This window comes from Brachionichthys hirsutus, chromosome 9 (assembly GCF_040956055.1).
Source record: "Brachionichthys hirsutus isolate HB-005 chromosome 9, CSIRO-AGI_Bhir_v1, whole genome shotgun sequence".
NCBI classification, from domain to species: domain Eukaryota; kingdom Metazoa; phylum Chordata; class Actinopteri; order Lophiiformes; family Brachionichthyidae; genus Brachionichthys; species Brachionichthys hirsutus.
The window spans coordinates 1,779,746-1,805,253 of record NC_090905.1 but is presented as its reverse complement, the minus strand read 5'-3'; the positions used below and the strand labels follow the sequence as shown (position 1 = coordinate 1,805,253).

The following is a 25,508-nucleotide window of genomic DNA, read 5'->3' as shown; positions in this document are numbered from 1 at the left end:
TTCATTTTTTTAGCTTTCTGGTGCCGTCCTTCCATCCATCCTTGATTTCCTTCACGAATGTTTCTCCGACTCTCCCGAGCCGCCTGCCGATCTCTCCCACGTCACCGGGGACTCTGCCGGCTTCCTCCCGCATCTGCTTCAGGGTGTGGGACCGCATGGCGTCCCGACCGGCGATCTGCGCCTTGGTTATGGCGTACGCTGTGAGCTGGGCCGCCCTGCGGATCGGACGAGACTCGGCCAACTTCTCAACGACATGGAGACTATTGATGAGATTGAGTAACAGACGCGATAGCATCTTGTCGAGCGTTAGCTTATCCTGCTAACGGTGACGTCACGTCGAACACTTCCACCCTGCAATGACACGAACGTTCACCGTCATCTCGCTGTAAACGCTGTCATGCAGGTCGCCTTCGATGGTTCGGTTAAATATGAAGCGCAATAGGAAGGTAACTTACTTCAGGTGACGCTCGGTCGAAGTGGACGAGATAACAACAAACACGAATCAATCTGCCGAAGGTCGTTTCCGACTCCGAGTCGACGTTACCGGAAGAGCACTTCCTGATTCCTGCTCCTTCTTTGTTTCTCCGTTTTCACAGAAAGGGGACAAACAAATGTATTTATTTTATTTTATTATGCGAGAACTTTCACGGTGAGCTCTGATAAATTATTGTTTCAAAATAAAATGCTGCCTCAAATGAATTGTATATGTTTATTGATTTATCGTTTTCTTGTCTTCGAACCTCAAAGTCCTACAACAAGTTAGTAATACATTTTACATTGGATTTCGTTGCGCTTGTTGTCATGACAACGAAGACATTCTACTCTATTCGTTTTTAATTAACGGAACTCGAGCTAACCTCGATTTGTGATTGGCGTCTCACCGGACGTGTTTTGCGGTAACACCACCAAATCAACTTCTTCCGGGGTTGTCACGCGCATCTGCTGACGGTACCGAGCTTCCAGATTCCATTTCCTTTCTTCTCGCTCCACATTCGCCTTGTCGAGCCGACTTTTATCCCATATACCCCTTTCTTCCAGAGGCCTGGAAGCCGCGCGTGCGCTGCAGCCATGAGGGTGTTTCTTTTGTTCGCAATGGCGGTGCTGTCTCTGTGCCCGATGGCTGCGAGCGGCGCCGAAAAGAAGAAACTGCAGATCGGGATTAAAAAGCGAGTGGACAAATGCCCTGTCCGGTCCCGCAAAGGAGACGTGCTGAGCATGCATTACACGGGCAAGCTGGAGGACGGCACCGAGTTCGACAGCAGCCTCACCCACAACAGACCCTTCACCTTCACCTTGGGCACCGGCCAGGTGATCAAAGGCTGGGACCAGGGTCTGCTGGGCATGTGCGTGGGGGAGAAGAGGAAGCTCGTCATCCCCTCCGACCTGGGCTACGGAGACCGCGGGGCGCCTCCGAACATCCCCGGAGGAGCGACGCTTATATTCGAGGTGGAGCTGCTCGACATCGAGAGGAGAGGCGAGCTTTGATGAAGAGGAAGAGGAAGGCAACTTTTTAAAAAAACGTAATTATAACAGATGTTCTTTCAGACCATCTGGATACGTGTTGGATGCGCCGGCCATGAATTTAAAATGAAGTAATCACAGAAATTCATTTTACAACGATTTACATTTAATAATTTGAATTTATATAATTTCCCTGTGGGATTATTAAATTATTCTGATTAGGATTTAATGCTGGCCTTGCTCAGTGATATCTAAAAACAGTGAAGGTCTTAAAATGTAATTTCTAGAAGAAAATGCTTTAAAAAAGCATCATTGATCTGTGCTTCGGAGCGCTGTCTAGTCGTGACCCAATATTACCATGCAAATCTCAACACATGGTCAGTTGGAGTAATTTATGGTACATTTGGCTCAACAACATTCCCTTGAGTACAAAAAAAGAAAATGATGTGTGTGACTAGGAAATAAGACCCTGAAAACTATATTTGCCTTCATAACAATCAAGTTTCCAAAGAAAAGTGTTTAGGATGCGATAGAATCCCGTTACCCAGCTTGTTTATTGATCGAATATTTCCTTTAAATATTAATACTGTACAATAATTGAAGTAAAAAAATGACCCCGTTCCATCATAATGTTAGAATCGAGATACATTTGCTTTCATTTAATGATGTAAATATTTAAATTCCTGTCATTTTCTTCCATGTTCCAGAACCTGCTGCACCACGAAGTGAAGATCTGACCTCTGATGAAGATTATATGACAAGTTTTTTTTAACTGATTGTTTCACGTAATACTAGAACTGGCAGAATGTCTCTGTTCAAAGCGATAGTAGCACTGACAATGAGCAACCAAGACCTCACATTTGGTTTTCATTTTCTGTGATGTGATTCCTGAACAGGTGCATTCACAATATTCTTTTTGACAGTTCTTTCCTTTCACCAATTTGTTTTAAAGTCAGCGTCAGGTGGTTGATGGGTTAGGGAATTTTTTTTATATTTGAGTTATGATAATAAAAAGTTGACCTCTGCAGTCTGAAGTTGTTTTTGACAAGTTTATGCAGGCCTCATTTGCATTAAAATTGTAAATTAAATGAACTGGAGGGTCTCGGCCCAAACTAAATATGGAGTGTGCGCTTGTGGCTGGAGAGGGGACAGTCTACCTCCAGAGCACTGCCGAGGTGCCCTTTAGCAAGGCACCGCCCCTTCAACTGCTCCAGGTGTGGCAATTATGGCGGCGCCGTCACCCCTATGCCCTCTTTGCATGCTATTGGGCCCCTAACATACAGTTTATGCGTGTCTGTGATTGTTTCGAGGGGCCCCTTGTACTAAGGTGTAAATCAAATGTCATTGCTGCGTTTGTAGTGGTCAACATTCAATGACAAAATAAAGCTTTGCCTTTAAACTCCATAATAAGATCAAGATAGTTATCATTTCCCCTCTTACCCCCCCCCCCAAAAAAAAACAAAAAAAAAACAGGGCACTTCAAAACCCTTATTGACATATACCCATGTAAAAAAAAATTAATAATTAGATACAAATTTCAAGATAATGTGTAAATTTTGCCAAGTTGATGTTGATTCTCAAGAACATTCATTTTATATGCAGTGAATACATTTTGGGATGAGTTATATAATTGGCTGACTGTAAACAGTGATGTGCCTATATTATATTACAATAGAAATACATTTGGTGTATTTATGAAAGACAAAAAAGTGTAATATATGTTTAATCATTTAATAATTACGAGTATATTTTATATTCATAAATGTAGATTCCTTAATTTGAATCCAAATTTTGTCCCATTTAAAACCTGCTTTTTTGTGCTGCTTGGTTTTTTAGCAGTGTTTCCAGAGATGTGTTCTGCCTTTTTGAATTTGTCGAATTGAGAACAAAAACATCTGGTCTTGCGTGTTTCATTTTATATATTTTTTTTTTCCCTCCCCTGGCAAGTTTGATGTTTTTATGTTATTTCCACCGGAACCGGAGGTCTTTAAGGGATGGACGCATACCGGAAATGCAACAACTATTGGGAACACAACTTCGGGAATAGTCGGAGCGCATCTGTCCGCATTTCTTTCACAATGGCTGCTAAATTAAATGCGTTGAGTAGTGATTCTTATATTGATATGAGTCGATACAGAGACCAGCATTTTGTGGTAAGAAGAAAGATATTTTTAAGCAACTGCATTGAAATATAGCTAGCGGTTTGTTAGCTGTTAGCCACAACCATCTGACAACAGGCCTGCTCTGTTCAGGATAAAGCGAACAAAGCGAGCATCATTACAGTTACCACAAAGTCATCCAGAGATGACTTGCAAAAAACAGTTGATTGATGGAACTATTTAATTAAAATGTAATGAGCCACGTGGTGTCAAAGACGGCGCAACGATATTTTTGCATGTTTTGTTGAAACTTCGGGACGAACCGAAATACCGCAGATTTTATCAACAGAGGCTACAGCTCGCGTGATGTTTGAATTGTTCATTGACTGTATAAGTCTCTGAGGTGCTTTTTATTTATTTGGCAAAGCGACGAGAAGAGGCAACATCCACGTTTGTCTTTACAGGGTGAGCTCGGTACTCAAGAGAAGCTTCTGAAACAGAGCCACACTTTGTATGTCGGGAATCTCTCCTTCTACACCACTGAGGAGCAGGTGGGATGCTTAATCCATTCGTTCTGAATATAAATCAGTGAAATCTTTCCATCAGCTTCTTACAAAATCTGTTTTTTTTTTCATCTTTGTTTTAATCCTTATATTTCATCTGTCAATTGTTCATGGTTGCTGATTTGTTTATTCCTTTGTCCCGAGTATTCATTTACAGGTCCTGACTAGTCTCAGTTTTGTAATTTTTCTGTTTGTTTTTTCATAAATAGGTACATGAGCTATTTTCTAAAGGTGGAGACATTAAGCGCATCATCATTGGTCTGGATAAAGTCAAGAAGACTGCCTGCGGATTCTGTTTTGTGGAGTATCCTTTTACAGATGTATTTTTCAAACATTGCTTTAAAAAGGAAGCACTTCTTGGTATCAATCAACAATCTGGTGATAAAAACACAACAGCATATTAGCTGAAGTTTTACCATCATAGGATGCGCGGCAGACTTTAACCCCTGCTCTACCAGATACTACACGCGTACCGATGCAGAAAATGCCATGCGCTTCATTAACGGCACACGGCTGGACGACCGAATGATCAGAACGGATTGGGACGCTGGCTTTATCGAGGGCCGGCAGTACGGCCGTGGCTTTTTTGGAGGACAGGTGGGGATTTTAATAACTTCTTTGTTTTGACTTGGCTGCTTTTATACGACCAGCAAGGCTTTTCTTTGATTGGATATGACACTGGCTTTTCCTGGTGGTGTTGAGCGTCTTGATGCATTGTTTTTTTTTCATGGTGCAGTTTCCTGTGATTAGGTTCCCTAGTCCAAAGCTGTAGGTTCTTCCCACTGTGTTTGACAGTGAGGATGGTATTCTTAGGGTTGAAAGCTTCTCAATGTGTTTCTTCTGACCATAAAACAGAAGACAGGAAGTTTTTTTTTTTTTTTGTATGTGTGGGTGTCCAGATGAGCATTTTCCAAAGGCCAGTTGGGTTTTTGTGGAGAGCCTTGAATGCTTCTTCACCTTTCTCACTTTCCTCTTGGCCAGCACAGGAGTAGCGTTTGACCTAATTGTAACACATCCTGAGATTTTCCGCAGCGTGCAACGTCTTGTATTTATAAAAATAATACTTTGCATTGTAGCTACTGGTACTGAAACGTCAACACATTCAGATGTGGCTTTATAGCCCTTTCCTGACTTGTGAGCAGAACGTGGAGCCGCAGGTCCTCAGTGAGCTCCTTTGTCTTAGCTATTACTGTCCACAAACCAGCTGCAGAGAGTTGCTGTTTTTCAGCTGTTCAGTAGATGAAAACAGCTGTTCCCTAATAAATCAGGATAATTAGGATTTCGGACTGGCCAATTTTTATTTAAATGTAAATAGAAGCTGTGAATTGTGTTTTCCCCCACAATGATGCCTCTTGTACATCCTCTTTTTACTGCCTCATTGCCAATCAAGAAAAAAACTTGATGGTTACTTTTTTTCAACAGAGTCAAAATTTACCATGGGTAGGAATAATTCTGGGCTTTAAGAAAAAAAATATGGAATATTGGAGAAACATTTCGCCACCCTCCAATGACTCAGTTCTATTTTTTTTACCTGTGCCACATGGTTGTTCTTGTTCCATGTGTAGGTGAGAGATGAATACAGGCGGGACTACGACCCGGCCAGAGGCGGCTACGGTAAATTGGCTCAGCAGACTCAATCCCAAGAAGGACAGAATACTTTTTAGAACGGACCCTGCTTCACAACAGACTGAACTACGCCACACCCCCGCTGTCAGGCCTGGCCCAGATTCATTCTCCAGCGGTGCCTCAACAGATGAGAAAAAAACTTGACGGATCACCGGAAATATGAGGCTTATGTCAATTTCTGTTGTAGGCTTTTTGCTTTCTGTCCTACGTGGAAACAGTGAACATTCCTGAAGGCTTTGATAACATGTAATAACTGGAGAGACGGTGAGTTTTCTTGTGGGGTAAATTATAGTTCCTGTTGCTCTCATGATGAATGAAAGTGTCAAGTATTTTTTTTTTTTATTAAATAAAGGTTTGACATTTTACTTTATTTTTTTCAAAGATCATAATGTCTGCGATGTATTAGTCCTTTAAGGTCTGTTCTTGTCTTTCCAAACCTTAGTGGATAGTATCTGGCTGCATGCAGGACAAGGAGTGTGGGGCAGGTTTTCAGAGCTAATTGCTGGAACCTGCTGCTAGAAATAATGCTAATTAAACTGGACCAGAACATTGAGGCTCAGAGCTCCGGTTGTGAGGAGTGATGCATTACACACAGGTTAGTTCAGGTTCAGGTTCTGACTGCTCCCTGGAGGAGCGGTCAGAATGTCCGATGTGCTGCCTGTTTAGTTCGTTTTCCACCGCTAGTTAAGTAATACTTCTCGTAACTGAGAATTGTCTGCACAATGCAAATATGTATAATGTGCCTCAATACTTTTTTCATGTGGCTCAAGAGATTAATACAGATCGCATAATGAAAATAGCAGTTTTGAGTACTTCAACATGATTTAAAGTGTTTCGTTGTGAAGAATGTGGTAAGGTTTTATTTTGATGATGCTATTTTATTATGGTTTAGGGAAGTGATGTGTCGACATTTCATATATCATGAAATAATATCACGAAAAGCACTTCAACAGGGAGCGCAACTCGGTCAATGTTTGATATAAAAATGATCCGCCAAACCCGGAGCTCTTTACGGGACGGACAGATGAACCGGAGACAGTTTCTCGTGTTTTGTTATTATTGTTCCGGTTCATTTGTCCGTCTCTTAAAGAGCTCCGGGTTTGGCGGACATTTGAACCGGAAAATTCAAAGTTTTTAGTGGTGATGAATGCGGTTACGCTTTATTCCAATGGCACAATTTCATTGTTTCTTAAAAATAATGTTTCAGGATTTCATTTAACAAGCTTGATATCAAGACGTTCCACCGGAACCGGAGAGCTTCATGGGACGGACACGTACCGGAAATACTATGACTTTTCGGAACGTCAATTATTGTTGTCGATAGTCGTTGCTCGTCGGTCAGTTTCTCCACAATGGCTGCTCAACTAAACGCGCTGAATAGTGATTCTTATATTGATATTAGTCGTTACAGAGATCAGCGGTTTGCGGTAAGTGGGAAAATATTCTCAAGGAACTGTATTGAAACATAGATAACATAACACCGCATCCATCCGTTATAAACAACAGAGGCCCTAAAAGGTTAATTTTAGGCCGTTTAGCCAGCGTTATTCAATAATTACTCAGCTAGTTCTGATATATTCGGGATTATGCAGTGTTTAAAAGACAGCAGCGATCTTTACGCCACTGAACCGAACTTATGGACAGTGTCGTTATTATAAATTAGACTAGTTCTCAACTGACTAAATCGAACTTGCTTTGGGGACTAACCGGACTACCGCTGATTTTATAAACAGACGGTACAGCTCACGTGATGTATGGATTATTCATTAACCTTATATTGGGGACCTCTGGGGGCTTTTTTTACTTGACAAAGCAACAACAAGATGCATTGTCCACGTTTTTCTTTACAGGGTCAGCTCACGACTCAAGAGAAGCTTCTGAAACAGAGCCACACTTTATATGTTGGGAATCTCTCCTTCTACACCACTGAGGAGCAGGTTGGGAGGCACATTCGTTTGGACATATAACAAAATCTGACTTTCATCACCTTTGTTTTGATCCTTATTGTCCAGTTGACAAATGTTCACGGGTTGCAAAAGAGCTGATTTGTTTATTCTTGCTCCTGACTGTAGTCTCGGTTTTGTCATTTTTCTGTTTGTTTGTTTTTTTCCTAAATAGGTACATGAGCTATTTTCCAAAAGTGGAGACATTAAGCGCATCATCATTGGTCTGGATAAAGTCAAGAAGACTGCCTGTGGATTCTGTTTTGTGGAGTATCCTTTTACAGGCGTGACCAAAATGTATTTTTCAAACATTGCTTTAAAAAGCAGGCACTCCTTGGTATCAATCAACAATCTGGTGATAAGAACACAACAGAATATTAGCTGAAGTTTTACCATCATAGGATACGCAGCAGACTTTAACCCCTGCTCTACCAGATACTACACGCGTGCCGATGCAGAAAATGCCATGCGCTTCATTAACGGCACACGGCTGGACGACCGAATGATCAGAACGGATTGGGACGCTGGCTTTATCGCGGGACGGCAGTACGGCCGTGGCTATTCTGGAGGACAGGTGGGGATGCTGATTACTTATTTGTTATACGCACGGTAATTTTATTTAGTAATTGTGCCACTGTGGGTGCAGGCAGGTATTTATATTTACAACTTTATACAATTAGAAGCTCCCAGATGGTGCCCTGGCTTTAGGTTTTAAGATACACATATGTTCCACAATTATTAGCTTTTTAATCACTTGCCACCTCAGACGTCCTATGGCTGGGGGGCTTAAGCCACTGAGGTCTCCCGCTGGTTTTGTTTGTCCATCACACTGAAAAAGTTTAGACTGTTCTGCATTTTAAAGCGCAGCTTGCTTTGTATGGCATTTGAAAAACGGCTTTTAGGAAAAAAAAAAGTCAATACCGTATATCATGACATTTGAATACATCAACATGATATTTGGAAAGTGATATAGCTCCTAAAAATAAATTATGCATGATTGATTGACATGGCTTTTGAGAAAGGGAAGCGCATATTGTATTGTTAAACACGACATACATAATCATGTTCAAATGTGTTGGGCTCACTGTGAGCCTTCCAGGAGTGTATAAATAATAGAACAGAAATACAGTGGAACCTCGGTTCTTGAACATAATGCATTCCGTAATGCGGGTCGACCCTGCCTTTGTTTGCGTGTCTTCGGTTCACCTCGGCTCCACTCGTGTGTTTGAACTCCGAAAATCTGTTTGACTTCCGAGACAATTTAAACTCCATTTTTTTGTTCCACTACTGAGTCGTTCGAGAACCGAGGTCCTGCTGATATTGGATCATCTGTTTTATTGTGGGATGAAAATGTTTTTTGTTTTTTGTTAAATATATATAAACCTGTGCCATATGGTTGTTCTTGTTCCATGTGTAGGTGAGAGATGAATACAGGCGGGACTACGACCCGGCCAGAGGCGGCTACGGTAAATTCGCTCCGCAGACCCAATTCCAAGAAGGACAGAATACTTTTTAGAACGGACCCTACTTCACAACAGCACACCCCCCGTCCCTATGTTTGGACCACATTTATTCCCCAGCGGCGCTTCATCAGATGAGAAAAAAGGTCTGCTGGATCAGCAGAAATACGAGCCGTTTTGTTTTCTGTCCTAAGTGGAAATACAGTGAACATTCCTGAAGGCTTTGATAACATGTAATAACTGGAGTGATGTCAAGACAACAGAACCCTGGACGAGTTTCCATGTTGAGTATATTAGTTCCTATTCCTCTCCAGATATGAATGAAACTGTCAAGTTGTTTGTGTTTATTTATTTTTAATAAAGGTTTGACATTTTACTGATTTAAGAAAAAAAAAACTTAATCACAATGTCAGATTTAGTAGTTCCAAGTCTTGTCTCTTATTAGTAGAACTCTGACTTTTAAAGGTGGTAAAATTACACACATTTTCTTGGATATTTTGTGTATTGCGCAAATAAAGCAACAAAGAGCATAAATCTGCACTGGCTGACAGGTTAAGTTTACTATCCTTACCTTTAAGGTAATACCTGGCTGTGTCTGCCTGCTTTTGCATGCTGGGCGAGGAGCATGTAAACTGAAAATAGAATAGAATAGAAAGCCTTTAGTGTCACGGCATAGTAGCTACACAATGAGATTAGGAAACAGCTGTCTGCTGCTAGAAGTAATGCTAAAAATGAGTGAGCTAAAAAAGGCCGAATGCACTTGAGATACGAGGAACTAGAGGAGGGTGATGGGAGTTTAACATTACCCAAGATTGCTTTCATATTGCAGACAGTCATTTCATGCAATGTTAATGTAATATTGATTAAATGGGCTTTAATAGTAAAGTTGAACACTAAATAAATTGCAATCTTGAGTAGCTATTGATCTTGACATGGCTGCATCTAGAGATATCTGAGGATATGGGTTTAATGATTCTGGAAAGCGAAACATCTTTCTTCCTCCCTGAAAGGATAGTTTTCCAGCAGGATCTTTTCCTCTTCCTGCTCCACAGCAGCTTGAGCTGGGGACCTCTAGTGCCCAAAGCAAGAATAGCATTCTTAGTAATGCAGAGAATACGCCACAGAAACGAATTTCTGTTAGGTTTATTTGTCCAAATGTTCTTTAATTGTATGACTAATCATTTTGACATAAGATACCTTTCTATGTCACAATATTTCCTAATTGCAAGTAATCTGACATTTCGCAGGTCAAAATATTTCTTCAATGAAAACCATACAGACAGCATGTCCCTGTTCTCAGAATTAAATCGTTCATCATTTCCCTTGACCAACATTCCTCATTCCACTCAAACATGCCATCTGGGCATTTCATTGAAGGAGAAAACGTTTATTTTAAAGAAAATCTCAGAACATTCTGCCTTTAACATTCTTAACTATTTGGATTGGACAGCGTTGTCCTCCATATTTCAAAACGATTTATTTTTGTCCTTTAGGCCGTGAAGAGTTCGAGCCATAAAGTTTTTGTGCGTCAGTTATACGAACCGAGAGATTGTTCCGCTTCCACTCGACTGAAGCAACACCGGCCGTTTTCACAGTCTGGTTCAAAAAGTCGAGTTCGAGTGGAATCAGAACCGAGACCAGAACAAGAATTAATAAGACGTCATGCTAATGTGAATGTGTCTGAAAAGAGAACAGAAAACCCTACGTCTAGTTTCTTCTCGGTTACTGAGGCAGCCTGTTTTGAGGTGCATCCGAATCTTCAAACGTAAAACATTCAGAGAATGATGCCAGTTTACTCCAGCTCTCCTGGCACCCATAATAAAAATGTCTACAGGCCTCCGCTGCAGAGGGTTGACTACTCATCCTTCATTAACACTTGTCAGTGAGCTTAAGTCACAACTACAGAATAATTACACGTGAGCAATAAAAAGACAGCTCGAACTCTCCACCGTCTGTTTCCGTGTCTGGTTCCGGCTGAGGAAACCCGTCTCTCGGAGCCGCTGGGCCGGTGATGCTTGTGGGTCGTCACGGCTCATGGACCTCTTGGCGGGAAGCGCTGGCCTAATATCACGCTCCACAAAGCTCTCAACACCCTGCAGCCTCCCGTGGAGCGTCACCTCATCCCCAGCGATACGTTCCTCGTGTTCACACACTGAAGATCGACGTCGCTGAACGAAACTTTCATCATACTGATATTTACATTCTCATATACCGGCTCAATGTCCGCGCCAGTGTTTCTCCTGTTGCTTTTGTCTCACTCTTGTTTCACTCGAGCTTTCCACCTGCTCCCTTTCAATTTCCTAAAAGTAACCTACATCGTACAATTGTGGATGTAAGTGGCCATTCATGTTTGCGCATGTACGCTGCTTTCTTTTCAATGTATTTGAGCATTTTTCCGAGACCTCATGGATGCGGATGAGGTGGAAGGTCAACAACAAATGAGTGAAAGAAACTCCCCATCGTCATTGATGTTTATGCTGCTGTCAGGTCTGCTGCAGACAGACCTCGTCTGTTTGAACAGGCCACCCCGAGTGAAATTCACATGCCCGACCCGTCACGCCTGAGCTCCTCTTGCTCGAACCGCAAAGTGCCCGGCCTCCTCCGTACCCATGCTATAGCTAATTGAACACAGTCATAATTACAGGAGATTTATTTTTCGCTCCGTTTAAATTTAGTACAACCCATTAGCAGCCTCCATTCGATCCGGCTCCTCCCCCCCCCCACAGCGGTGCTCATGGAGGTCTTTGGAAGCCAACCACTCAGAGTAGCACACCGATCCACAGATAAACACCACTTTATGACCCTCTCTCTTACTCTTACAGCCGAGTAAAGGCAAACCATCCATCACTGAAGAATAGAGAGATCAACAGAGTAGAGAGGAAGGCAAGAAATCCTTCAGTGGAATGAGAGGATGGAACTCTGGAAGTGTTTGAGCCGATCATGCAGGCAGTGGGTTTCTGGAGAGGGAGAGTCAATGGAATCCCTCGTTCTTACAGGAAAGTTATCAGATTTTACAGACAGACATTGTGTTTGCAGCGAGTTCCAATGATTGTCTGAATTAACTATGACATTGTTTGGGTAAAGGGATATACCAGAGAAAGCAGATCTTCTTCATCCTTACCTTGAAACTCTTATTTACTGGTTCACAAATCCGTAGAACAACAAGAACCGTTACCCGTTTGAGTCCCAGCATCAGCCTTCTTTCAACATGCCGGAGTCCCCACTGTATTCTGGTGAAGTTGGAGTCACACAGGACGTTTTATGCAATTAGCTGTTTTCATTCTATATAACAGATGCTCCAAGGAAAACAGCTGTAGCTAAGAAGCAGTTCCTAATCACACAAAAATGGGAGCTAAATTATGAAAGCGCCTAAATAAACCAAAGAAAGGATCAGAAAGCGTCACCCCTCAGGAAAGGGCATCATTGCTCTCTGATTGGCTAAGCGCTGCTGTGTCAGACAAAGGTCTCCACCCCCTTCGCAGGAGATGCTTAAAAAATTAGCTAAAATAAAAAGGGAAACTGGAATAATCTTGCCAGAGATGTTGACATAAGCAAAGGATTTGAAACACTGAACTTCACTTTAAACAAACCAGAATATGTGGCAAATAAATTATACATGGATCAAGCAAAACTAAGGACCAGAAGAGGCCAGATAGTTCCTGTTTCGTGAACAAATCAAATTAAGATTTTTTTTGGTGAGCCTGCAATATTAGAATGTTTCAAAGACAGGATGCATGGATACTGATATCACTTTTACAGACTGTTGTTTTCTCCTTTCTTGTGTGACCTTGCTTTATAAATCTGGTCTCATAAGTTACACCTCGGGGCTGTGCTTGTTTTCATTACAAGGTTGGCTGGACAAAGATGTGAAGCAGCTCTCAGCTTAACGACAAAACCCTCACAGTCCAGAATATTTTACAGCTGCCCACTGCCAACTCGCACTTGGATTATTGGACATCAATAATAGAATAATAAATAACTTCATGCCCATAGGAGGGTTGGTTTCGGCAACATCGTATAGAGAGGTGTATCTATGTCTTATGGCCAGGGCATGTTAGTATAGAAGTCCAAGCCCCATGTCACCCCAAAGAGTCGTAGAACGATTTGGAAACTTAATAAATAAAATAAATAAAAGATGAGGCAAAGTTCTCGAAAGAGCAACCAGTGATGGAGACACTGAATATTTTTCCAGCCCAACAACCTGTCAAAACCCCAGAAGAATTGGGCAGCAGATGTTTGCAAATAAAAAGTCAGGAGAAGTGCGCATAGATCACTCGGCTGACTCCAGTTGCTTTGCAAAATAAATTATGCCATGCAGGATAACTCTTTCTCCTGCATCTCCTGACAAGGGACAGCAGGGCCACCCAGAATTGGCTGCAAAGCAAAATGATTCATTTCATTTCAAAGCAAATTAAAGCATTGCATCAGCAGGAGGAGCTGACGAGGCCTCACTGCCTGGTGAACCTAGAATTATTATTTTATTTGCTTATCCTGCCAAATAATTCACTACAGATTTCTTTTTAAGTAATAAAATGATTACCGGTATTTGACGTTATCTGTTAATGTTTTTATATAAGGAAGCTTTGCTGAGCACACATGCTGTTTTCGGCAGAAATTACAATTACATTTGGGAGGGGTTCTGCACAGACACCATTCGCCTCTGAAAAGTCCTAAATGAAATTTCATCATCTTACAGTATAGCTAACCTTGACATAAAGGACACTGGGTTGAAATAAGCTCGGTATTCAGGCAACGCACTGAAAATCCCACCTTAAAGGTGCCGCTCAAATCCACAGCCGTGAATATTCAATTCCTAGTAATACCAGAACTAAATCTTTCGAGAGGGTAAAGCCTGTGTGAAATGCAAACGAGCCTGCTCGCACCTTCCCTGCCCACACTGGAGATCAGAACAATAAAGGCAATTAACAATGTTCCCGGGTCAATCTGGACGCTGAGATCCAAAACCTGCCAACCATCACTAACCCAACACCCCGACCCTGCTCATCAATTCATGGTTTACAGCAGCGGCCCCTGACCTTTATGGTCTGATGTAGCGCCTCTGGCTTTGCCAGTGGAGCCCTCCTACACTGGACAGTTTTTTTATTTATCATTGTCTATTTTTAGCTGATGTTGTCATGATTATACTTCTTCCATAAAGTCAGGCCATTTGCATTTATTTATTCAATGCTTTTAGCCATTCAGTCATTTCTCCTTTATATATATATATATATAGTGAGCTATTTCAACCATATAGACATTTTTATAAAGTGTTTTTGCATGTTTAGTTCCAGGACGCCAGACTGCTGATAGCTTCATCTGGTATACAGACACAGAGAAATAGTGGCGTCGACAATAACAGGAAAGTACTTATGCCGGTCATGCAGAAAAGTTTTCTTTAGACCTTTTCTTGACCAACTGCTCATCTATTATGCTACTTCTAGCTACATAGCAATTTTCCCCATGCAGCCCCCCGGTAACTTTAAAAGTAGATCATGCATGCAGCCTACAAGTAGCCCTGATTAGCGAGCGTGTAAAAACAAATAGGCAGAGATGCACTCCAGGTCCACAGACGCCACCTTCCTTTGCACGATTCATTAAAGTGTGTCGTTTCACTCGTCTCACATTGCAAGGCTTATCAATATGTGAATGGAAAAAGTGACGGTGAAAAGAAAAGTCAACATGAATAAGGAATTAGATGCCCAGGAGATGGCATGGCCTCGGACCTGAACTCCCGCACAAGCTATGGCTAAATTGATGCAAAAGAGGGAGAGCAGAAATTCAGTGTCTGTGGGCGCGAGGGATCCTAATGAGCGTGCATCTATTTACATACAGTGCGGAAAGATTTCAATATCAAAGCGAGGCTGACGTCAGGGTAAATGAGGCAATTATTCCACTGACCCCTGGGACTCATCTGCAGTATATGCTAACTATGGTTTACAGCACCGATGTTCGGCAACGGTAAGGTTGGAATTCTCTTTTCTGAAACCAAACTGGATGATTCTTGTAAAGACACTGAGATTGAGATTAAGGGTTACACTGTTATCAGGAAGGACAGGGACCGTCATGGGGGCGGGGTCTGCATCTACATTAGATCAGACCTCAACTTCACCGTTCTACCAGAACTAGGAACAGACACAGAGTCTGTCTGGGTAAAGATCATTTATCCCAGAGCTAAACCTCTGGTCATTGGCGCAGTATACAGACCCCCAGACCAAAATTCATTCTATGATTTATTGGAGAAGCATGTGATCGGCTTGGGAAGCTCGGAGGTCATTCTGATAGGAGATTGTAACACCAATGTCCTTCGGAAAGACACCCCGACTTTCAAATCCTTCAGCAGCTTCTGTAATCTGCATAACTTTACCCAGCTGATTCAGCAATTTACAAGGGTAAGCACCACTTCTAGAACCATCATAGACCTAATCCTGACATCGGACAAATCTAGAATCAAAAACAGTGGTGTCATCGAGTGCAATCTAAGTGATCACAACATGATCTTCTGCACTCGAAAAATTCGTAGACCTGCAGCCCATTGTCACACCACAATCAACTGCAGAACCATGAAGCATTACTCCCCAGAAGCTCTAACAACAGCGCTGGAGGAAACTGATTGGTCTGAAACTTTAAACTCCGCCTCTGTCGAGGGGACCTGGTCTTCCTTTAAATCTGCATTTCTGTCTGTAATCGATAAGATAGCACCCATAACAGCTGTTCGGGTCAGAGCCCGTACAGAACCTTGGATGAAGGGGGAAATATTGAATGCTATCAAGCTCAGAAACAAATGTTACTCTGAGTACAGAAAAACCAACAACGAGGAACTACTTGAAAAAAGCAGAAAACTACGCAATGAGGTTAACAAAATGATAAAAAATGCCAAAAAGAATTTCTTAAATGAGAACATTGAGGCAAACAAAAGCAACCCACAAAAACTGTGGGAGGCCCTAAAACAATTAGGCTGCAGCAACAGACTCCAAACAAAAACCAGTAATATCTGCATTAACTCAAGTGGTTTGCTCCAGACCGACAGGTTGGTGGTAGCTAATTGTTTTAACAGCTTTTTCACCACTATTGCCACCCTGTTGGTCAGCAAACTCCCCCCGCATTCACGTCTGTATGGTTCTGACCACATCCAAACTCACTATGAGAAGCTAGGTGCTAAAAAGGACACTTTCTCTTTCACCTGTAAATATCGTTGATGTGCTAAAACAACTAATTGCCCTTCGACCTAACAAGGCCACAGGCCTTGACAACATACCCACCCGGTTCCTCAGAGACGCAGCTGTCTCTATCGCCCCCGTGGTAACCCATCTGATAAATTTATCCATCAATCAGTGCCACGTCCCACAGGAATTCAAGATGGCGCGGGTTATCCCTCTGTATAAAAAAGGAAACAAATTAGAACCTGGCAACTACCGCCCTGTTTCCATCCTTTGTTCCATCTCAAAGGTTATGGAGAGAATAATCCAGGAGCAAATCAACCGCTACCTCGCCGAGCATAGCCTGCTCTTTGAATTCCAATCAGGCTTCAGAACATCCCACTCCACTGACACGTGCCTCATATATCTGACCGACTACATTAAGCGTGAAGTAGACTCGGGCAAATACTGCGGCATGGTTATGCTGGACCTCCAGAAGGCCTTTGACGCCGTTAACCATTCAATCCTATTGAATAAACTAGGGGCGATTGGTTTTGATAGCACATCAAAAAACTGGATGAAATCATACCTAGAGGGACGAGAACAAATGGTAGACATAAACGGAACCTTGTCCTCGTCCCTCCCGGTGAGCCGTGGGGTTCCTCAAGGCAGCATTCTAGGACCGTTACTGTTCCTCCTATACATTAACGACATGAGTGCTGCCTGTAACTGCAAATTGTTCCTGTTTGCTGATGACTCAGCACTCCTGATTCCGGGAGAGGACAAAGTGCAGGTTGAGGAGGCTCTCAGCTCTGAGGTCACCAGAATCCGTACTTGGCTTACCGATAACAAACTGTCACTACATCTTGGTAAAACCGAATCGATTCTTTTCGGGTCTAAACACTCTCTACGTGAGATAAATGTTCATGATTTCAAGGTCACAGTCGATAATACAGTAATCTCCAGCAAAGAAGAGATACCTATTTGGGCTGTGTTCTTGACAAATACCTGTCTGGCGATAGTATGGCAACTAAGGTGATCAAAAAAGTCAATCAAAGAACAAGATTTTTGGGCAGAATGTCTGCTTTTGTCAACAAAAGTGCTCTCCGGACGCTTGCTGGAGCCCTTGTTCAGCCCCTCTTTGACTATGCTAGCACCTCCTGGTATTCAAACATCAAAATGTCCCTGAAAACCAGGCTCCAAACCTCCCAAAACAAACTGATTCGGCTACTCCTCAATCTGGGGCCCATGACCCACCTTCTTCCTGGACATTTTGCTAGCCTAAAATGGCTCAGGGTAGAAGACAGGGTTAAACAGCTCAGAATGGGATTGGCATTTAAAATAGTCAATGCAGCTCTGCCCTCAGTCCCCTCAATCCCTGCATACCTGACGGAACACCTCCACAGATTTAGTGACACCCACAGCCACAACACTAGAGGGAGCTCAAACAACAACCTGATTATCCCCTCCTATAGGACTAACATGGGTAAATCATCTTTTTACAATACGGCCACCCAAGGGTGGAACGGTTTGACTCCTGCCCTCAAAACATGCACCTCTTTGGCCTCCTTCAAAAAGGCCCTAAAAATACACCTTTTAGGGGGACAGAAACGGAGATAGTCATCACGACTCTCTCCGGATCAAACCCCCCCTCCTTTTTTTGTCCACCTACGTTGCACATATTAATTGCCTTAGTAATTTATTGTAATTTATGTAAGTTATTTATTGGCATTCATTGTCATTTTGCATCAGTGGTGTAATTTATTTTAGATTAATTGTTAGTTTGCACTGGCGGTGTAAAATCATTTTATTTTTGTTTTTCTAATGTTACGTTGCATCAATTGAGTAATTTAATATTGGTTTTATTTTTATTTGTATTGTTAAATTTGTATTGTTAATTGTGGATGATTTATGTACGAAGAACTTTCAACGGAAACAAGACCGCAAGGGCTTTTTTGAAATGCTCCTCTTAGACAGGATGTTTGACTTTATTTGTACTGTAATACATGCTACTGTGTGACTGTACTTGTACTCTAACATTCTATCTAATAAATATATTCATCATCATCATCATCGTAGGGAGAAGAAGAATGACTAGACGACCAGCGGTAGATGGCATCTGGCTTGGCAACCGTTACCTGGATACATCCAGAGGAGACTTTAACAATCATACATATCAAATGGAGCAATTTGAAGGGAAAGTAAACAAGATAATGAATAAATTGATGAGAATAAGTTACCAAAGACACATTGATTTATACAACAGCTCCACTCAAAAGTGGTTTTCAATCACATTTAAAATGTTAGATTCTTGACCACAAAAACTACTTTTCTGTGGTTGACCCACAGAACTCCCCCCCCCCCCCCCCCCCCTACTTACCCTGCAGCATAAAATACAGTTTTGAGGGCCTTGACACAGACAGAAGCCAGAGAAAAGGATTCACAATTCAGTGAATTAAAGATAAACAAATCAAAATACAAACTAAGCAGGTCAATAGTGTCAAATGTCTTTAAATTAATCAAGGAAGCAGAAAAAAATGTCTAAAGTAGAATAAAGTCCAGGAATTACCGGTAGTCAAAAAGCAAATAAGGATATTTACTTACAAAGAAACACGACACGATGAACCAACAACTTTAAGGAGGACTCGCAGAGTAAATCACACCGAGTGACTCGTGGATGACAAACAGGTGACACAGAGGAGCCAGGTGGAAATAATCAGGCACTCACAAGAGGAGCAAACAGGATGGCACAAATCAGAGATAAGGAAAGCACAAGACCTCTGTTACAAAATAAAACAGGAAGTAATCAAACACACAACACCCACAAATGTTAGTAATTGATTGAGAGCATTGATAAATGAGATAGTGAGATATTTCCCTTAAGAGATGGTGGCAAATGATTTAATAAATGAATGTGATTGTGCTCCATTGAAGTGTAAAAAGATAAGTGACTTTATGATTGCAGTCTTCACAGGATCAGATGGAGTTTCTATGACGAAAGGACATAAATTACAAGCAATGTCCTCATTGAGATAAATCTCTCTATGCCATTATCCGGAAAAAGATGATCTTCCTGTTAAATACAGGCATCATTACCCCGATAGCGAGATGAATTCTAGGTTTCATAACATTTGCTGCTGCTGCTGCTCTTTTTTCTTGGATTTTGTACTGGTGCTTATTACAAATCCAGGAAGCTTAATTTATTTGCTTTTTGCTCACTGAGGTTTGACTCTCTCCAGAGCGGCTGTCCCTGCTAGAGTGTTAGCATGACTAAAACTCCAATCCTCATTACAGAATCCTATTCAAATGAGTTCATGTAGACGGACAGATGTGAAGCCAGCAAGCTGCATCCTCCGTCCTCCTGTCATCAGTGCAAGGCTTTAAAAATCGGTCGACTTTAAAACTGGAATAAACTTGGAAGTGTGCAGCTTTCCATTCCTTTAAACGCAGGCCTTTTTACAGTTTCCATTCCAGCTTCCCTTCGAGTAAAAGGTGCATGGGATTCACACAGAGCCTGCAATGAGACTAACAATAATCAAACGGGTTTGTATTCAAAGCAGAATTGGAGGTAGCAGTTTAGAGATGTCTCGGGCACGTCGGATACAGCCGGCCGGGATGAGACTATGCTTTTGCACAATGCTTGGGAAAATTACTTTTCTCACACCTCCGTCCAATGGTTTTACGTCCCGCGCAATTGCGAGGCAATTTCCACAGATCTTTGAGATGTGGCCACAAATAATCAAGAGGACAAATGGCTTCAATTTAATTTTGCATTTTGGAAAAGAGGCTTTGGTGAAATTACGGCTCTATGTACAGCACAATGTCACACCGGGAGGAAAAGAGTTGCTCTTTGAATTTCAGAAGTATTTTCCCTGCTTCACATTTATTTCATGTGGTGAGAAAAAGAGCAAAGTCCTCAGAAAGCCAATGATAAGAAGAAAAAAAGACAGAAAATGAGAGGAAAATAACATTAATGCCCTCCTCATTCTAAAGCTGCTTTGTTCGATCAGCTTTATTATAGCAATAAATGGATTCCTCAGAATGATTAAAGCGTCCAGCGTTTTAAACATTGGCATTTAAGGCAAATTGAGATGAAACATATTTGAGAAAGATTTTAAGATATTTTCTTAAGATGAAAATCTGAAAAAAGACCTGAAACCAGCTGGGAAAAAAACACATGGTGTGAGAAAGCAGAGCTGCTCTTTTTAAATAAATTTTTCAACTATCACTCAATCAAATCAAAAGTAATATTAGGTTTTTTTTCTGAATATTTTTGGGATGCTTTGTTGCGTTTTGCTGTCTGAATTATTCCTGGTTCTAGTTCTAGTTTGAGACATTTCATTTCGTTTGACGCACACCTCCACACTTTTTACATACCTGGATATTTGTTTTCAGTATTTTTAAGCGATGGCTTGCATCAGTCTTTTTTCCTGAGGCCTAGTTGTTTTTTTATTCGTCTTCTTTCTCAATGATCCAAACATTTCTCTTACAGAAACATCCTCGGTCCCTTCTCAGTCAGGTGCGCCTGTGCTCATGGTGCACATTGTGCACCTCGGGGTTGATACAGCAACAAGCACCAACGGCTATAAGGAATCGCTTCCACTGCAGCTCACTGCTAACTAGTGAGTCCTCCAGTAGCAGCAGCAGAATTCAGAAAGGATCCCTCATTAGTCTTTGCAATTTCACAGTCCTCTGTTTTCTTGTGGTGATTCACACTTGTGTTAACAAGGATGCTTTTATCACATGTGTTCGCACAGATGCAGTTCTGCACTAACACAGCCTCACAAATGCTTCCTGTGCATCTGACTGTCTTCCTAAGTAACAGATGCACCCTGTTTGGTGGTTAAAGGAAGCCAGTTGAATCTTATATGGTGGCAAACATGGAGAAACACAGTGTGTCATTCATGCATTTTGCATTTTGGTATTTGTCGTTGCCTTATGTTACATGTTGCACAATTGCACCGATATAAATTCCTAGTCTGTGAACGCTCATTGACAATGAAGTTATTCTGATTCTGATGTCATGTAATTGCACACACCAATCTGATGAAGAAAAAAGAGAGACTCTGTATTAATGCATGAGCTGAAAATGCAGATCCACAGCACCCCTCTTTTACAGGGCATGAACCTTCTTTTGTGTCTGGTGCCAGCTTTTTCCTTACGCTTGGTTGAATATGATCACGCAGCAGCTTCATCAGTCAGCACTTCACTTCATCAATGGGGAAATGAACCGGGTGCCTCGCTGTGCATTCTGGCTCGCCGCTAAGGTCTTGTTAGATTTCATTGGTGGGCTACACAGGAGCAGGAAAAAGGAGCCAAGCCGAGTGGAATTCAGCCAAAATAAGCCTTTGCTCCTGTACGATCATGGAGGCGAAGTTAGACTGTGACGGATTCATAAGCCCTTCAGTATGTAACCTTCCCTATATCTCTGCAACATACCATTTTGAATGGTGTTTGATCGCTCAGAATGGTTTCTATCGCTCACTCTAAGTGCGGCCCACAGTGTGGCAGGACTGTCCCCACCATAAAATTGAGTCAAAATTCGAAAATGATTAGAAACTGATTTAAGCTTTTTGTATGTGATTGAGGTAATCTCCTCTACAAGAACATAAATGGATGGATGGTCTGCTGGAAGTTCAACTCTGAACTGGGACGGAGTGAAGGCGCATATCTCGGAGTTTATTTCATTCCAGCAAAGCTTCCTTCTGTTTGAATTCACAATACAAGAGACGAAGCTGATTCCTGCGCTGCTGAAACAGTCCTCGGACTCCGAGCCTCTTTGGGATCCCAGCGAGAGAGGTGGGATTCGACTTGAACCCGCAACAGTCGCGTAAAAGCCCTCCCTCCTCTTTCCCTTCCATCATTTCACGGAAGGCAGGCGGTGTGGGAACATCCACCCCACCTGGTACCGGTAGCCCCCCCACCCCCCGTCACAGTGTCAGCGGGGCGGCTGCAGCGTAGCGCACCGGAGCGCACCAGAGCGCACCGGAGCGGAGCTGGAGGTGGAGGAGTGCAGAGACACGCAGCCAACAGCAGAGGAGAAGAGGGGGAAGGATTGTCTCCTCCTCGGTTGACGGGAATATACCAGACACCATCTCGTTGATTCAACATGTATTTGTGGAGTGTAAAACTCGCTGGGATTACTGCGCTGGTCGCCGCGCTGCTGCTCGGCTCCCGTGGGACAGGTGGAGGTGAGTGGAGAGGATGAGCGCGGCGTTGAGCTGAGAGGGAAGCCCGTGGATTATTGTTGCACTGGCTGCAAGGGTATGCGTTTCCAATGGAAGGAGATGGGACGTGACGCACGAGGGTGGCGATGACGTTTAAATGTTTCAGACTAAAAAAGAGTTCTATCTATCTATCTATCTAACCATCATCATCATACTAATGTCTAATATTGTATTAGTTCATCCACAGTCGGTGTAATTAGGAGTTGTTTTCAGTATTGATTAATATGCCAGTTATACTTTCTCATTAATTCATTGATCAGTCACCACAAAAACCTCCATCAACCAATAAAACCAAGAAAATTGCTTTAAAAAAATAGTGCAAATCGTCCAACTGATTAATTGGTCATATAATTCTGTCCAAAAGATAAAAAGTCAGATAAAATCTGCCTCTTCTTTTGCGGTCATTAGTCAAGAGCTCTCAGGCTGAAGCAGCAGCTGCCATGCAGGTTCTGATCCGAGCTGCGACCCATTCCTGCATATTGAGGAGAAGTCGTAGCCCATGCAGTTTGTCCTGCATGTGAATGCAGGAAGAGGAACAGCTGGCTGTGTCTGATCAGACCTCCATGGGGGGTTTCGTTGTTGAAAGGAAAGCTTGCATGCCTCCAGGGAGTTATTTCTGTCAAGTTCCAAGACACAACAAACCACACAATTTGTGCGTTGCTTTGAATGCTTCCAGCTTTCGATGTTTTCTCATGAGAGGATGGGAGACGGCGGTTTGTTGGTGAAGATACTGGCGAGTTGCACAGGAGGGTGCTGCCGCTTTAGCTCCAATTTAATCCTAAAAAAGTGTCTTCTTGGGCGCAGGGAGGATTTCAGAAGGGGCTTGAACAGAAAACGTTTTTTATTTAATAGCTGTGAGTAAAAATTGATTTCAAGGAATTGGAGAATTCACCTCACAACAAGTGCAGGAGGTTGTTCTCGTGTTCCCGCTGTGTTCAGGACCCTGAGAGGAGCTGTTAGTTTCCTCTCAGGAGGGTTTTAATTAATCATTCCAGCCTATGCTGGAGTAGTGGCTCAGTAAAAATCTGATGAGCCTTCCTCTGTAATTATTGTGTTCTCCCTGAGACCCACACTGTAAATCATTGCAGGCATCATCGCAATGCTGAAGGCACTTGAAGGAAAAAAACCAAAATCACTAACGTGATGGATTCAGAGCATTTTCACACATTGTTATTCAGCTGGTTGCACGGAAGACCTGATGGATATGGAGGAAGAAAGATACGGTTGGCTGCATTTACATTTTTTTTTCTTCCAAAAATAAATTGGCTATTTGGGAAGACAGCTGTAAAATAGAGGGCGATAGCGTGAAATAAAATTGACCCACGTCCAGATAAAATGGGCGCATCATCTCCCTCTGCTCAGACACTACAATCTCAGAGTCAAAAAAAAACAAAACAAAAATCACGACTTGAATTTTTATTGCATCACTCTTCTGTGCTTCATGTGTTTTGCTCTGCGGCATGCTCACATAAAGCAGATCATTTGTCAACCACTTAAGGATCTTCCCTCTGTCTACATTATGCTTCTAAAGCAAAGAGAAGGTTTCAATTTGTAAATCTTCACATTCAATGGCTTATGCCTGAGAGATGGTGGGTTTCTGTCACTGTCGTTGTCACATCCATCATCCTCAGCGCTGCTCCCGCTCTCTCTGTTACTAGACTGTAGCCCCCCCCCCCCCCCCCCCCTATGTGAAAAACTATTTGCACCTTTCAGGAGAAACCTTTGAGAAACGTAAACTTTTTTTTGTGTGTCACGTTCAGTTATTCATTGTTTCTCAAGCTGCGTTCAGGTGAAGCCGTCAGGAACAGGTTTCAGTTTCGGGCTTGGTTGGTTGCACCACACGCACAGCCCCTGTCCTCACTTTATTTGACGGGGTAACCCTAACCCGGAAACCTCATGCCACAGAGGCTTTCAATCCAAAGAGCATCATCACAAAGTCTAATCCAACGCTCCCTCAATGACATTGAATTCAATACCTAATTGGTAGAAATACAAAACCCCATCTGGGTTGTAACCCTCCCCCCCCCCCAAAAAAAGAAAAAACAAACAAGCTTTATTCATCATATTGAAAATCTGCTTTACAAAGAGCACCGCAAAAAAATGTGAACAGTTAGGGGACAATTCTTCATGCCGCAATGACAAAATGTGTTCTTTGGCAGTTCTTTGTTCTTCGGCTATGATTAATGTCTGCTTAAGTTGACTCAACAAAAAGCTCGACCCTTTTCCTTTGTTGCAGAACAACAGCATCACGCCTACACAGCTTTTGTGAGTAAAAGAAGCAAAATAATAAATCACAATAATTAGTCAGGCAAACAGGCCGCCCGGTCAGGAAGACACAGAAGTTATTGAAGTATTTGAGCAAACGACCAATGATGGTGAGGATTTAACATCCTTCATCATCATTCATCTGTCATCTTCATCATCATCATCACCACTAGAAATAATCAGCACCTTCATAGCCGATCTCAACGTTATTGAGCCCAGGCGGAGATTCGCCTCTCGTGTCAGCATCTTGGCAAAAGCAGCAAACAGGTAGACACATCTTCTAAAATGTCACATTTACTCTCATTTCACTTTCACCTCTCAGAGGGCTTCAGACTGGGGATTGTGCATTCGGCGATCAGAAGTATGGAAGCACTGTTATTGTCTACGACTTCAGGGATCCAGCTCCTCCGGTTCACGACCAGACCGAGACAAAGTTGATTAGAAATCAGGAGTTGAGAGGAGTGGATTTAAATTTGGCCTAGCTTCCTGCTTCATATGCAAATGGCCCTGCCTCATCAGAATTTAGTGCTTTTCAGTGGTTAGCACCGAGATAGCCTAGACCTCTGAATAAATTCAACTTGTTGTGAATGTGTGAGGCTTTTTTTTTTTCTCTCTCCCACAATCCCTGCTGTCCTTTATGCTTCACAAGACAGTAGAGTCTTAACAAACCACTCTAAGGAAAGAGTGAATTAGCGGAGGATAAATCGCCCCTACTTCTCTTCTATGCC

The 25,508-nt window shown here is 42.3% G+C and overlaps 4 protein-coding genes across 5 annotated transcripts in view; all 4 read left to right on the top strand.

Moving 5' to 3' along the window:
- Window positions 1–905: 905 nt before the first annotated feature.
- Window positions 906–2,485, top strand: fkbp2 (FKBP prolyl isomerase 2). Its single transcript, XM_068743024.1, has 3 exons — window positions 906–948; window positions 1,039–1,520; window positions 2,169–2,485. Exon 2 carries the CDS (start codon window positions 1,069–1,071, stop codon window positions 1,483–1,485), a length of 417 nt encoding a protein of 138 aa, XP_068599125.1. The 5' UTR covers window positions 906–948; window positions 1,039–1,068; the 3' UTR covers window positions 1,486–1,520; window positions 2,169–2,485.
- A 991-nt stretch (window positions 2,486–3,476) lies between these two features.
- LOC137899019 (nuclear cap-binding protein subunit 2-like) lies at window positions 3,477–5,826 on the top strand. The gene is made up of 5 exons (XM_068743021.1): window positions 3,477–3,614; window positions 4,025–4,111; window positions 4,333–4,427; window positions 4,582–4,720; window positions 5,689–5,826. Exons 1-5 carry the CDS (start codon window positions 3,540–3,542, stop codon window positions 5,785–5,787), a joined length of 495 nt encoding a protein of 164 aa, XP_068599122.1. The 5' UTR covers window positions 3,477–3,539; the 3' UTR covers window positions 5,788–5,826.
- A 404-nt stretch (window positions 5,827–6,230) lies between these two features.
- Window positions 6,231–9,654, top strand: LOC137899020 (nuclear cap-binding protein subunit 2-like). 2 transcript variants are annotated; one of them, XM_068743023.1, is made up of 5 exons: window positions 6,231–6,344; window positions 7,600–7,686; window positions 7,868–7,962; window positions 8,128–8,266; window positions 9,110–9,654. In XM_068743023.1, exons 1-5 carry the CDS (start codon window positions 6,330–6,332, stop codon window positions 9,206–9,208), a joined length of 435 nt encoding a protein of 144 aa, XP_068599124.1. In that variant the 5' UTR covers window positions 6,231–6,329; the 3' UTR covers window positions 9,209–9,654. The 2 variants fall into 2 exon arrangements, with proteins under 2 accessions (XP_068599124.1, XP_068599123.1); XM_068743022.1 differs by lacking the exon at window positions 6,231–6,344 and adding an exon at window positions 7,061–7,176.
- Window positions 9,655–22,397: 12,743 nt separating this feature from the next.
- LOC137899796 (contactin-associated protein-like 4) overlaps window positions 22,398–25,508 on the top strand; it is a 50,221-nt gene continuing 47,110 nt past the window's right edge. The window contains exons 1-2 of the mRNA XM_068743836.1: window positions 22,398–22,479; window positions 24,054–24,056. Of these exons, the coding sequence (XP_068599937.1) occupies window positions 22,398–22,479; window positions 24,054–24,056 (85 nt within the window). The remainder of the gene's footprint in view (window positions 22,480–24,053; window positions 24,057–25,508) is intronic.